Source organism: Podarcis cretensis, assembly GCF_951804945.1.
Source record: "Podarcis cretensis genome assembly, chromosome: 5".
Classification (NCBI taxonomy): Eukaryota; Metazoa; Chordata; class Lepidosauria; order Squamata; family Lacertidae; genus Podarcis; species Podarcis cretensis.
This window is the reverse complement of record NC_137174.1, coordinates 48358996-48374246: the sequence shown is the minus strand read 5'-3', so window position 1 is coordinate 48374246 and position 15251 is coordinate 48358996. Positions and strand designations below refer to the sequence as shown.

Genomic DNA, 15251 nt, shown 5'->3' with positions numbered 1-15251 from the left:
AAAGTCACAGGAGATCCTGCGAGAAATTAAATTATATCAGGCACAATACTTGAAACTGGTTAATCAGGACATAGAATGGAAGATTAAACAAATGAGACAAAGAACTTTTGAATCAGCTAATAAGTGTGGAAAGCTGCTAGCATGGCAGCTGAAGAAAAGACAAAAATTAAACACTGTGACTAATCTTGAAGTAAATGGAAGGAATGTACAAAACCCACAGGAGATTAAAGATTGTTTCCAGAGATATTTTAAACAATTGTATGCACAAGGGCCACAGAATGAGACCAAGATTGACGAATTTTTAGAAACAAATGGATTACAAAATATTTCGCAAGAGAACAAACTAATATTGAATGAAAAAATTTCTGAACAGGAGGTTGAAGGTGCCATAAAGAATTTGCAACTCGGCAAGTCTCCAGGCCCAGACGGGCTTTCCTCCAAATATTATAAAGTGATGAAAGACTATTTAATTCAACCACTAATGGAGGTTTGCAATGAAATTATGGAGGGGAAAAGAGCGCCGGAGTCGTGGAAAGATGCTTACATCACTCTTATACCGAAAAATGAAGCGGAAAAGACACAGCTTAAGAACTACCGCCCCATTTCCCTACTTAATGTGGATTATAAAATTTTTGCAGATATTTTAGCTAAAAGACTAAAAAAAGTTTTGGCAGGAATTATACATAAAGACCAAACAGGCTTTCTTCCAGGTAGACATATGTCAAATAACACAAGGAATTTAATTGATATTTTGGAAAAATTACAAGTTAATATCAATACGAAAGCAGTATTGATATTTATTGATGCTGAGAAAGCCTTTGATAATATCTCTTGGAGTTTTATGAAGAAAAATTTGCAAGGGATGGGGGTGGGAGAAAGGTTTGGAAACGGTATAGGGGCGATTTATTCTGAACAAAAGGCAAAGTTAATTGTGAATAATGTGGTTACAGAAGAAGTCAAGATAGAGAAAGGGACACGACAAGGCTGCCCAATTTCCCCTCTACTTTTTATTTCAGTCCTGGAGATATTGCTGAACACGATTAGAAGGGACCAACAGATTCAGGGTATACAGGTCGGAGTGAAACATTATAAATTAAAAGCCTATGCAGATGACCTAGTTTTGACATTACAGGAGCCAATCCCTAGTACTAGAAGAGCTTTGGAATTAATACAAGAGTTTGGTCAAGTGGCAGGGTTTAAACTCAACAAATCAAAAACTATGGTTTTAGAGAAGAACTTAACACAAATGGAGAAGGATAGGTTTCAGAGAGAAACAGGTTTAACAGTGGTGAAAAAAACAAAATACCTAGGGGTGAACATGACTTCAAAGAATGTTAATTTATTTAAGGATAACTATGAAAAATGTTGGTCTGAAGTGAAAAAAGATCTTGAAATATGGACAAATTTAAAATTATCCTTACTGGGTAGAATAGCAGTTATTAAAATGAATGTATTGCCAAGACTATTGTTTCTGTTTCAATCGTTACAGATAATTGACAAGATGGATTGTTTCAAGAAGTGGCAAAAAGAAATTTCTAGATTTGTCTGGCAGGGCAAAAAGCCCAGAATTAAATATAAAATTCTTACTGATGTGAAGGAGAGAGGGGGGTTTGCCCTGCCGGACTTTAAACTATATTATGAGGCGGCAGCTTTTTGCTGGCTGAAGGAATGGCTACTTCTTGAGAACACAGACATTCTTGATCTGGAAGGGTATGATAATGCTTTTGGATGGCATGCATATTTGTGGTATGGCAAGGATAAAGTACAAAGGTCGTTCAAAAACCATATTGTCAGGAAAGCGTTGTTTAATGTCTGGGTCAGATATAAAGATCTTTTGGAGAATAAAACCCCAAGGTGGCTCTCTCCAATGGAGGCTAAGGCCTTAAAAAAACTTAACATGGAATCTAAATGGCCAAAATATTGTGAAATTTTGGAGCAGGAGGGAGATAAATGGAAATTGCAGAGTTATGAGAAACTTAAAGATAAGGTGCGTGACTGGTTACATTACTTTCAAATAAGAGAGGCCTATAATTTGGACAGGAAAAATGGCTTCCAGGTGGAAAAATCGAAGCTGGAAACAGAATTACTAGAACCCAGGGCTAAGGTATTGTCGAGAATGTATAACTTGCTGCTGAAATGGAATACTGAGGATGAAACGGTCAAATCTGCTATGATAAAATGGGCACAAGATATTGGTCATAATATTATGTTCGCTGACTGGGAACGGTTGTGGACCACCGGTTTGAAATTTACGGCATGTAATGCCTTAAGAGAGAATATTATGAAAATGATGTATAGGTGGTACATGACCCCAGTCAAGCTTGCAAAAATCTATCATTTGCCCGATAATAAATGCTGGAAATGTAAAGAGATTGAAGGTACATTCTTTCACCTTTGGTGGACGTGCCCAAGGATCAAGGCTTTCTGGGAGATGATTTATAATGAAATGAAAAAGGTATTTAAATACACTTTCCTAAAGAAACCAGAGGCCTTTCTCCTGGGCATGGTCGGCCAATTGGTGTTAAAGAAGGATAGAACCTTTTTTATGTATGCTACTGCAGCAGCAAGAATACTCATCGCAAAACACTGGAAGACACAAGACCTACCCACCCTGGAAGAATGGCAGATACAAGTAATAGACTATATGGAATTGGCAGAAATGACCGGCAGAATCCGAGATCAAGGAGAAGAGTTGGTGGAAGAAGATTGGAAGAAGTTCAAAGTTTATCTACAAAATCATTGTAAAATCTATGAGTGCTAAGGGCAGTGTAAATGAAATGATGGGGTTCCAGTGATTAGGATAAGGAAGAGTATAAAGGGAAAGATAAAGGATAAAACGAATATGAATGAGCTTGCTGAAAAAACTTTTAAAGTGGAATACAAGAAGGGAAGGCGGGAGGAAGCAAGGAAAATAAGGTTTTGAAGACTATTAGAATGAACCAGAGTTTTCTTTTAATGTTTCTTTTATTATTATGTTGAATCTTTTTTATGTTTTTTTTTTCTTATGATTTTTGATATTGTTTGTATTTCTGATGTTTGTTGTTTGTTGTTTCGAAGTTAGTTATATTTTGTGAAACTTAATAAATATCATTAAAAAAAAAAAAATGAAAGCACCTTAAGTGCAAGTAGATAAATAGGTACCGCTTTATAGCGGGAAGGTAAACGGCGTTTCCGTGTGCTGCGCTGGTGCTGGCTCGCCAGCTGCAGCTTCATCACGCTGGCCACGTGACCCGGAAGTGTTTTCGGACGGCGCCGGCTCACGGCCTCTTGAGTGAGATGAGCACGCAACCCTAGAGTCGGACACAACTGGCCTGTATGGGCAGGGGTACCTTTACCTTTAAGCTTTCATGAGCTACAGCCCATTTCGTTCTCTTAAGCGTGTGCAGAGTGCCTTGATCTACCCATGGTGCATTCAAAGAAGAGCCGAAATGAGCTTGAAAGTTCCCACGAATTTCAAGTGAGAGCACATGGATCGTGGGACTGTCCTCCACAAAAGTAAAATATACATATGTGCGAACCGGGTGCAATGTGGAGTAGGAGGAGAGAAGCTGCAGAGCAGAGCTTGCTGCTGTTAAATTTGCCAGAAACCTGCAACTAGTACAGAATGCAGCAGCTAGGTTAAGCTGAGTTATGTGCCTGACTGTGACATGCAACACCATCGCTAAAGGAAATGTACTGGCGGCTGCTTTGCTATTAAGCCAGGTTTAAGGCTCTGGTATTAACCTATCAAGCCCTAAACGACTTGGAACTAAGAGAATGCCTTCTCCCATACAGATCTGACCAGTTGAGAATATAATCTGCAGAGGTCCTTCTGGTTGTGCCACAGTCTCCAAACATCCATCTGGCATCAACCAGCACACTTTCTGTGGGGGTACCTGCTCTCTTGAATGGTCTCCCCAATCCCCACGCTAATTTTCCTCTCTCTTTTTTACCATGGCTTTTGCTATCTACCATTACCAGCTGTTTACTGTCTACTTGATTATTATATAGACATTACATTTTATTATATTGTTGTACATTGCCTTGACATGCCCTGGCTGCCGAGATTGTGTTGGGCTGACATAAGGGCTTTAAAACGCAGGATATATTAGGAGGTGGGATGCCATGGCACAAGACAACTCTGGGTAATGGGGGGGGGATATGCTTAAGACGGCCCTGGGTTGAGAACATGTGATGCCATTGTTACAGCTGCACTGGCCGCCAATCTACTACCAAGCCAGGTTCAAGATTCTTGAATTAATTTACAAAGCCCTGACCAACTTAGTTCTAGGGCACTTTGGGGTTTCCCGAACCATCGTATCACATCTAAATCTCCTTTTATTTTACCACACTATCTATTTTCCCCCTTTTAACAAAATACAAAAATTAAAACCAATACTCTTAAACTATTTTAGTGTTGAATGACAAAATGAATGATGGCATATTCATAAACTGGGTTTTTTGCCAGTAGTTATTATATTGCTTCTACCTCTGAATTTTTTTAAAAAGCATTTGGCATGAACAATGAGTAAAAAAGTAATTTGTTAATTTAGCTATTGTTGCAATAATTCTTGGCCATTCTTTTAAACTGTGGAATATACTGTAGGGGAGCATTTTCCAATCTGGTGCTATCCAGTTGTTTTGGATGACAACACCTATCAGCCCCAGGAAGTTGTCATCCAAAATATCTGGAGGGAACCGGGTTGCCGGATGGTGCTGCCATATGGTAGTATGTATCATCTACCTTTATGAGCCCCCCCCCCAAGAATACTTGTAGTAGTAAGATGATGCTTGGTGTACACAGGCTTGGTTCATATTTATGGCTTCCAATTCAGAGCACATGTTCACCTTTCCTTCCGCAGCAGTGTTTTTTGTACCAGCTGCAACCTTTTGGTCTTCAGACCTATTGGCAATGGGTAGATCTCAAGCACTAAAAACACAACGTGACTGCACTAGGGTTAAATGGAGCGAGCTTACCATGCACATGCTACAAAGTGACCATATCTAAGCTCTAAAAGTCACATGAATATAAGAAGGACAAATCAGCGTCACAATAAATTTATTATCTAAACCAAACATACAATATCTCATGTGTGTAATATCATTACCACCACCATCTCAATTCTATAGTGCTGCTGACACACAAAAATATTTTGGGATATTGGCAAACTAAAGGTGGCATACAAATGTTTTAAATAAGTAATATAAATGACTTGATTTCAACAAGTGGTAACTTCATATCTTTAAAATACCCTCTGTCACATAAATGCTGCACATAACAATCCTAACCCTTCTTATCTGGGAATAAGCCCCATTGAATTCAATAGGACTTATTTTTTAGTTGACTTGGTTAGTCATGTGTAGAGCAGATCCAGTGAAAAAGAATGACTTCATTGGGCTTATGCTAAGCATGACTAAGTTTTGAGCCAATCCTATATATACTATTCCAGACTGCAATTTAAATATTCCCACCTGATCATGGGAAGCTGTACAATTGGCTCAAGGTCCAAATAATTTATCTATCATGTAGCATAAGAAATGTCATTGTGCCTTTATTGAAAGGTAGTGGAAAATTGTTCATTATAATATCTGCTTGAATGATCCAAAATTATGTCCTTCGCACAAGCATTTCTAGGGGACCATTGATGCTCAAAGTCAAACTTTCTAAGTAGCTCCTTCTCTGAGAGCAATCTTCAATATTCTGAGTGTCGCCGTGGTCGTTGCTGCAAATTGCTATGTATTCATTGACTGGATCCACTGACTCACGGGATTTTTCTGTCAGTTTCATGTGGTTCGCCTGTATCATGGCACTACAGGTGCTTCTCCGCCTTAGTCCCTTGCTGGTGTAGCTGGGGTTCTGGTTCTCATTAAGATAGGCTTTTACCTTCCCGTTTGATGTTTTGGTTTCATAGTTTCTAAGCTTCAGAAGTCTCTCACTGAAATAATCTTGCAAAGATTGGTCACAAACACTGCTTTTGGTTTTACTGTGCCCTTTAGCGAAGTGGACTGCCGAGTTACCCAGGTTTCTGGCTTGACCCTCAGAGCTTCTGTTTGGTGGGTTTTCAAATCTTGTTCTTCCCAGATCCAGCAGTGTGAAGCAAGAGTTGGAACCTCTGGAATAATTATTCTGTTTTGGAAGAGAAGGAAAAAGTGTGGGTTAAGAAGGGCATTGTGTTGCTAATTGTTGCTAATTGAATTTTATCCTTAACAAACAAGCTCCCACCAATCCACCCTCAATAGTCTCACCCACCAACTTTGAGTCATTCCAGTCAGGCAGACCAACCTACTAACCCACATGGGACAACTTACATGATGCATGGATTTACGAATGAAGTCAACAAGACTGGGGTCAGAGGCAACGTGCCTTTGACAAACGGTTGTTGGCGTAAAATGGTGGGAAAGGGCCATTGCGTTTATGTTCTGCTTATAGGCTTCCCACTGTGGGAGACAGGATATTTCGGTCTGATCCAGCAGGTCTCTTCTCACTTTCTTGCAACAGCAAGGAAGAGAAGCAGTTGGGCCTGTGGCTCTGGACATTGCCATTGGCTCCCCAGCTTAGACATGGGCCTTGGCAGCTGCCCAACGCTGCCAATCTCTGATGCTGGCCTTGGATATTATTTGTCAGTGGGATCATAAAAACGGTCACTTCCAACATGATTTATATGTATATTTGCCATAACCGGTGTGTGTGTGTGTGTGTATGCACATTTGTGTGCACATTTGTGTGCCAAACACTGCAAACAGAAGTGTTTGGGGGAATAAGCAGGGAGGGGAAGAGGGCTCGGGATATCTTATCCCATCCCTATTGGCAATGACAGAAAAAAACACAGTACTGTAAGTTTGTTATCAACACAAAGCGTATGGCTCAGTAAAATGTGAGCACAGGCTTAACTCTCCCATTGACGTAAACTGGACTTCAACATGGTCAGTTTTAGCTGAATTGTGACCAAAGAGTTGCAAAATTTCACTGAAAGACAAAGAGCGTAATCCAGAGGAAAATAGCCTCCCTTGAATGCCATTGAACTACTGGAATTTAAGCACTTTGCTGCAGACTTAATCTCATTTGTTGTTTTAAAGGAATGCAGACATGCCTACTTGAAGACATCCAGATATTCCACCCCCCTCCTCTCCCCTAGAAAAATAAATTCTAGTTTAGCTAACAGTTGAATGTTATTGTAACTAAGGTAGCTACCTTGAGATTCAAGGACTTCTATGGCATTTATTACCATCTAATATTATAAAAGCGCATGAAGTGCATTATTTTTCTGATTCTGTATTGCTAAGGTGCTTGCTGCCTTGGAAACTAATTACACTGATACTTGAAGTTAAAAATAGCAAAACAAAGAATGTATTCCGACTCAGTAAAAAAAAAAAGCTGGCATTGATCAGAATAGCTGATTTACATTTTGATGTGATTATATTGAATATATAAATATTGTTTTGCATATTCTCCAAGCTACCAGCTGTGTACTTGTTAACTTTCTGCCAGTATTGTGGGGGGTGGGAGGGAAGGTGAAAGAGGGCTGTTCTATCACCGCTGCTGAGAAACCAGGCAGCTTTATCCCTCCCTCAAAAGTCACTCAGCAGCTGCCACTCTGCAAACTATCTGGACTGTTTTCATCCTAGATGGTTGTTATAAGGCTCCTGGACATGTTTTCCACCCTCCTAATTCCCCATACCTTTTTTCTTGTGTGCTATGATGTATTTTATACAGTAGCCCCACAGGCAGGAACTGTGCTACTAGTGGCCTTGCAAAACACTCTGGGAGCTGTTTTGGCTAAAAAGCAGGGTAAAAATCTTTAAATCAATGCACAAGGCAGAAAATCCATGTGTATAGCTGACAGCCAGTCTTGGCTATTTGAAGAATCTGTTTACTCATATTTGAAAATAATGTGTCTGTTGTATTCACATGTTAAATTTTTAGGTGTACACTTAAAAGAACTCAGGTGTACAGCCAAATATATTTACTGCTTTTCAGTAAATGTGTTTAGGATTTATGCTGTGCATGAACTAAGCTAGTAGTAGCTAACATTTCTGTCAAAATACTCTTTAAAAGCCAGCTTGAACAGATATCTGTATGTATGTATTTAGGTGTTTTGCTTGTTTTAGTATAAGCAGCTTACTCCTTCAAAGACTAGAGCCAAAACTAATATTAGAAGAGCTTTTATAAATGCTCCAAAATATCCCAAGATATTTGCAGTTGCAGGCCTATTATGGTACCCCTCTATTCTTCCAGTTTCTTATATTGTCGTGCTGCATTCCACTACAGATATACAGCATTTGACTCTTTAGAGAGTCATCAAAATGTGTAGTGGCAGATGAGTCACCCAAAATATTGGATAACATAAGGACAATAACTGCAACATAGCCAATTTTAACCCGAGATTGATTATTTCCTTCTCAAGGAGCAGTCACACAAAACGGATCATGTTTTTCAAAAACCAAGGCTAGCTGGTTACACTAGTAAATGGGTTGAGACAATTTTAAGCCACCTGTGATTGATTATTTCCTTCTCAAGGAAAAATATCATATAAAATGGGTAATGTGGTTTTTTTTTAACCACCAAGGCTAGCCAGTGACACTAGTAAATGGGTTGCACAACATATAAATCTTCAGAATAAAAATGAAATGAAAATAAAATGCACACGGCATATACAGCAACAGTAAAGCCTTCATCCTTTTTCTTTTAAAATAGTATTCAATGGTGGTGATGGGAAATATCCCAGATTTGTTATCTATATTCACATTTAAGCAACATCTACGCAGGCATTCCTTGATTGCGGCTCTTTGAAGAAGCCACTTTAAAGTAAAGCAGAAGCAATCAAAATGTACCCCTAATCAGAATGTCTGTGAGAGTTGATTCACATTGTCCTTCGGTGTAGAGTGGGGTGAATATTTTTCTTTCTTTTTGGGGGGTCTTTTTAGTCCAGATTGTGCTAATCACCTGCATAATTCATCTGAGTGCAAATCAGATTCCAGCTTGCTGATCTCAACCCACAGCAGAAATAACTGCTGCAATGTGTGTGCCGCATTGCTCTTTGTTCATGTGGCAAACCATACAGGCAGTGCATTCATCCCACACCTAGAAAGTGCTGCTTTGTCTCAGGACCCAAAAGTGGCACAACAACAGTAACTAGGCTTCCCAATTACACTTCACCATTTTATTCATGCAGTCTACTGAGCCTTTGCATGATGAATGTAGGGCCTGCCACATGAACTGGCTTCCACTCCCCAACCTGCCCCATATGGAGTTATGCACCATGGATTATTTGTCTCAAAAGGGCTCCAGTGGGAGTTCAGTCATTAAATGGCGCTTCCTTGTGAAAAGCCCCTTCCTAACTTTTTTCACAATCTTTCTCTAGATTCCAGGACAAAGAATAGCACAATGTGGGGGTTTTAGACAGCTACTCATTCTCTCCTTTGCCTTTGGTTGACCATACGATCGTTACCAACCACTGCCCTAGATACGTCCCCCATCAACTACCAATAAAGTCATCTGTGATTAGTATTTATATATTGCATACTAGTTAACTAACAAAATTGCAGTCTTGGTGTTCCCAGAATGGCCACCACTATAATATGATTGGCTACGTGTTTGATGAATTATATTTGTGAGTCTACAGCAATGTTCTCTGGGTGATGAAAAAAATGAAAACAGCTGATCAACACTATTAATTGTATCAAAACTGATTTAATACCAAAGAAACTTCTTGCACAAACTCTTCATGATCTCCCAAGTCCCCTCTTTTATGGAGTGACAACAAGGGATTGCTGTGTAAAGCTTGCACATTCTTGCAGAAACAACTCTGGATACCTACCTTAACATCCTGGAAGCCTGGATATTCCGGGATGCTTGGTAAGGTGCAGATGGTGAAACTATTTGACCGCCTCCGCCGCCAAGACCGACTCCTTGAAAGATGGCATTGCCCTGCATCAGTTGACTTTTCATTGTGGCAAAACATTGTATGATCTTTCAGAAGGCTGGCCGCTGGGTGCATTTTTGAATCTCTTTGCTCCATCTCAGCACTTTTGCAAACTTTGAAATGCCAAACAAGTTCCTTCGCGCGCTCTCCCTCTCTCTCTCTCTCTCTCTCTGTCACTACTTTGGCCTTTCAGTCATTTAAAAACCATTTGATAGGCTGAGGCTAAGTTGCTGCGTGGGCACTTCACTAGGTAGCTGATGAGAGGCTGCTGGTGTGTGTAGCTCTCTGAACCGCCTGTGAATCTGAAATGCTGTGGCCCTTAATGCTGCGTTTATAAGCTGCCAGCCCTCAGTGGTAAGACAACAATGCCAAATCACCAACGCAAATGGATTTTAGGTGTGGGGGCATTTGCAGGGATTATGAAAGCTCTGCCTTCTGGTGTTAAATTCCCCACTGCCGTCAAATTGCGCCAGACCTGATGCAAGCGCCGATGTGATGACAATTACAGAGGATCAACGGCAGGCTATGTACGCAAGCAGAGCAACTGGTGTCCCCAGGATGACATCAATGAACATTGATTCTTTGAGATGCTTTCTCTTAGTCACGCAGCTTAGCAAAGCATTTATGAGCTTATGCTAAATGTGAGATAATGCTGGCATGTGAGCCTGTTAACCCACAGGTCAAAAGGTATGCTGTATAGTGTGTGTGTGTGTGTGTGTGTGTGTGTGTATGTGTGTGTGTTAAACAGGAGTTAGTAAAAGTAAAAAATAAAAAATGCAAAGAAAAGTCAAGCAGTTGGGGAGGACTTTTTTTCTTCTTCTGCAGTTCCGCTTATTAAGAGGAGGCAACATGCCTTAATATTAAACTCTATTACTGTATTTCTTCAATTAAGAGGCCACTTTTGTGTGCAAAGGTTGATCTGGCAATCTTAGTTAAGGATACTGACCAAATTTCTGGGCCAGAAGGAAGCACAGATCCTTTGCACACCCATAATCTGGGTGCTTCCAGCCAGAATTAATACATTGCTTCTTGAACTGTTTTACTGCCCATTGGTCAATGCCCTTAAATGAATACTGTACTCTGATGTGCAGACCCTTGTGTGTACAAAAGCTAAGTCTTGCACTCTTCTCACTGGTAAATGCTCCACCCTAGACATCTTCAAACTACATGTAACATTGTTCACACTTCTAGAAAAGCACACTGATTGTGATGGGAAAGCACTAGCAAACACATGGACCCTTGTGCTCCTACTTATGTTCCCTAAAAAAGCTCAAAAACTTTAGTCAATCCAACGGGTAGATCACTGCCAGTTTTTTAATAGTGGGAGTAGATCGCAGTCTCTTGAAAGTTGGACATGCCTGTTCTAGATCGTCTGATCTTATGCTATCATAAGAAGATGACTGTATGGGTCCTGTGTTATTTAAATTCGGTACTGTGATGTTATATGTTCACCTTTTTTGAGGTATATCACTACAAATTTAGCACACAGCCAAAATTACTGACTGGAATCCAATGAGAGCCTAGCAGCTGTCTTTTCTAGGGCCATGATTTCACAGAGTCTTTTAAAAGCAACAGCCCTAAATTGCCCTTCCCTATGCCTGTAGCTCTTGGTGCCGCCATTCTTGGGATGGTGGTGCTCTTACCAGTTTCCCTCATCAGATCAGAAGCGGCCACATCTTATGTAGGCGAGACCTTGCAGAAGGTCACGGTGACACATTGCCTCAGTCCCCAAGGGGACAACTTCTGTGAAGTCTGTTTTGTGACAGAAGGTCCTTTACACAGCTGAGGAGAAAGAAAAACAGCAGCAGCAGGAGTCAGGCTAATTCCACATGTGACACGAGGAATTATTATTTCTGTCTTGTAAAGCTGGGGATCAAAGTGCTAATGATACAGCTCACGGTTGTCATCTGATTCGGAGGAATAATTAATTGCTCCACAAAATAGCTGCAGTTGACGCCGCTGCTTTTTACGTGAGGAGGCCTATTATAAACTAAGAGGCTTCACCCAGGCCTCTTTACAAATGCAGCACTTACTGTCAGCACAGAAAATGAAGCCTGCAGATCCCAAACCTTTTATTATAATTGTTACCTTTCCTTATTGAAACACATTTCCAATCCTTCTTCCCCCCCAAAAAAAAAACCTGACGCCTCACTGTGTTGAGCAACCTGCATCTTTCCATCACAATTGCTCGTTGTTCTTAATGAGACTGTGATGGAGTCCCTGAGAAGGTGTCACTTATGCAGAGGCCTGGTGGGAAGGGAGATGGCGGGGTCCCACTTTAATCAGAGGTTTGGGCTCTGTTCCCAGGAGCTTGAAATCAGAGTCTGCAGTGAGCGCTCACTTATAATCCCACACGCTCTGCTGTACCTTGCCATTACTACACAGTGAGGAGGGCAGGAAATGCATTTCTGTCTCTGCAGTAAAGCTACGTATCCTGTTTAACATGAAAGGTTATCATTAGTGTTCTTATTTCAATTCTTTTATCCTCGGATGAAAGGAAATGCAGATTTCTGCAACATATAGAGCGGCAAGCATGTTCTGTGCAGGAGGGCAAAGCCAAGAGAACGGTTAACTGTATGGAACACTTTGTCAATGCTCGAATTATGAGGGTTGAATAAAACCTACAAACAGCTGATGGGCATTGCCATTCAAACGGTGTGTGCACACTGCATCATGTGATTAGTTATGTGGGGTAGGGCTTACCTGCCCCCCCCCTCAAAATATTTTATTCAAGTAAATAGCTAACATGGCATCAAAAACAAAAACAAAAACCCAAAGCTGCAAAGAGTCAGAGGTTTATCCCCAGTCTGGGAACATTCTTTTCCCCAAGAAAACTTAAGTAATTTGAAAATTGCAACCCCAAGGCACCTAAATATAATTTTTATTTGCATTAATCACATTTCTATTCCACTGCAAGATGACTCCTCAGTCCAGGGCCCTTAATCTGAAAAGCTTGCATTGTAACTGCCAGGCAACAGCACATGCAAACAATCGTCTCTTTAAATCATAGATGACTGAAGGACCATTTTGCCAAAGCCCTTGAGACAGAGCAGCTGCAGGACTGATCACACCAGTACCCTCAGAAAGCAGCCTAAGCACTTCACACTGATGTATGCCAAAATCAATGAACAGGTGTAGTACCTGAAGGGTATAGTAATAGTGCCCCTGTCGGGTGACTTAAATAAAAATGAATGGCAAAGAAAGGCAAATGCCAATCGGGTCAGGGGCTGAGTGGAGGTGAGCCAGAGATGAACGAGTCAACAAAAAATAAAATGAAATGGGCCCTCAGCCAATCACCAACTTATAGTGATTTCTACACACTAGCCATCTCTCTTGATCTGCCGCCTGAGCCAAGAGGCTCATCTTGCCTCATAGAAGGACTGAGTCTGTTTCCATATGATTCACCATACCATGTGAATCAGAGCCAGTATGGTACAGAATATAGGGAGTGTCAGGTTGGAACTGAGGAAATCAGCCATGAAACTCACTGGACAGTCTTGGATCAGTCACTGTCTCTCAGCTTGATAAAATGGCCAATGGGGAAAATATGTACATTTGCAACCCTGCGATCCTTTGGGGAAGAGCTGGGAAAACATGAAGCAATAGTGAAGCAATAATCAGCACTGAGGGTAAGCATGCTGGGTTCATGAACCAATGGTTTCCCCAACCCTCCCCAATTATATCTCATCACTTTTACTTGCACAGGGTGGAGAGTAAATGTCAAAAGGCAGCTTGATGCAAAACTTCTCCTTTAAAACAGGATTTACTCTTGTTTGATAAGGCCTGGGCTGTTCTGTTCATGTAAGTGTTAAGATCAGATTTGTCCCTTTAAATAAATAGTGTTGGACTTATACATAGGCTTTGTTTCACTCTCTTTGTCTGTTTGTCTGTAGCCTGAGGCGACATCAAATTTACCCTCACCAGGGAAAGATTCTGAAAGTAGGTCTGAAAAAGCACCTCAATACTTTGTCCAGTGCATTAGGCAGTAATAGATCACTGTCCAAGGCATTTCTTTCTCAGAGGAAGTGTTAAAACGCTGGTGTGAATCAAAACATCAAGTTCCTGGAGTCATAAAGGCCTGCAGGGAAAAGAAAGAAAAGCCAGATGCTGCTATTTTTGTGCATAGTGCAAAATGGGTTTTTCCCTCTCACCATAAAAACAATGTCATATACCATGTTGCTTTTCTTAGAAAAAAGGTGGCCTTTTTGATCAGCAAGGGACTCTTGAAGCAACATACCAAAGTGGAAGGGACTCAAAGGTCTTCTATTCTAGTAACTTTCCATAAATAAGGCCATCCTATACACCTTAAGTTAAAGACTTAAAGACCATATTGCTACATATGAACTTGCCTAGGTTCTGACATCTTTCACTTGGCCCCACAATCCTCACAAGCAAATTGCTGGTGCACATTCAAGGTTTGTTCTGTTGTAAAGGGCACATTAACGACCGTGTTTGTGTCACAAGGCATATGCTCCCTTTGAGTAGCACAGTAAACCTCACCTTTGGGATGTGCTAGTTCTTCTGCACAGCAAAGGAATGACAGATGCACCTGAAGGACATCTGAGCAGACACGACAGGATGCAACACATGAAAATGAAACGGGAGGAGGAGCAACGTCAACGCAGAAACTTAAGAGCAAGCTTCATCCTGCTTATGACATGCTTGCCCTCCTGACCTTGCTCCCACTTGGAGGCAGAGGGGTGCCTAGCAACAGCACTGTCAACACTGCACAACAGAGAAGCTTTGCATGGGCTTCTCCATCTCTGATCCCACCTGTGGCAGTCTGCACTGACACAATTTTGCAGGATGCATACAAGCTTCTACACCAGAGGTCAGCAAACTTTTTCAGCAGGGGGCTGTTCTACTGTCCCTCAGACCTTGTGGGGGCCAGACTATGTTTTGAAAAAAATATGAACCAATTCCTATGCCCCACAAATAACCCAGAGATGCATTTTAAATAAAAACATTCTACTTATGTAAAAACATTTTGATTCCCGAACTGTCCATGGGCCGGATTTAGAAGGCAATCCGGCCCCCGGGCCTTAATATGCCTACCCATGTTCTACACCGTAACTTTACACTGTAAATACCTGATCTGTTAGGTATATAATACTATCTTATGGGAAGAAGGAGATTTCGTTCCTCTCCCCATCACCACCACCTCCCAAATCTCACTCTGCCGCCAAGCCTTTAATCCTAGTCTCGCTGTTCCCTCCACCACCCCCTTTCGCACATCCCTTTGCCTTTATTAGACAGCTAATGCCGAAGCAGATGGCCTTCATTTAGAAATGCAGGTCCACTTGGAGGCCGGTGGCTGCTTGGAGCACGCAAGCGTCTCAGCCCAGATGG

The 15251-nt window shown here is 41.1% G+C and overlaps 1 protein-coding gene across 1 annotated transcript; it reads right to left on the bottom strand.

The window, feature by feature from the left end:
* Positions 1-5239: 5239 nt before the first annotated feature.
* Positions 5240-12575, bottom strand: LOC307216460 (uncharacterized protein). Its single transcript, XM_079976789.1, has 2 exons — positions 9798-12575; positions 5240-6106 (listed from the first exon to the last, which is right to left on the bottom strand). Exons 1-2 carry the CDS (start codon positions 9996-9998, stop codon positions 5588-5590), a joined length of 720 nt encoding a protein of 239 aa, XP_079832915.1. The 5' UTR covers positions 9999-12575; the 3' UTR covers positions 5240-5587.
* Between the last annotated feature and the right edge of the window lie 2676 nt (positions 12576-15251).

Excerpts from the sequence above, each read along its gene's own strand:
- LOC307216460 (XM_079976789.1), bottom strand. The coding sequence starts at position 9,998 with ATGGAGCAAAGAGATTCAAAAATGCACCCAGCGGCCAGCCTTCTGAAA. Across the intron at positions 6,107-9,797 it reads CAGGCTTCCAGGATGTTAAG|AATAATTATTCCAGAGGTTC; the intron begins GTAGGTATCCAG and ends CTTCCAAAACAG.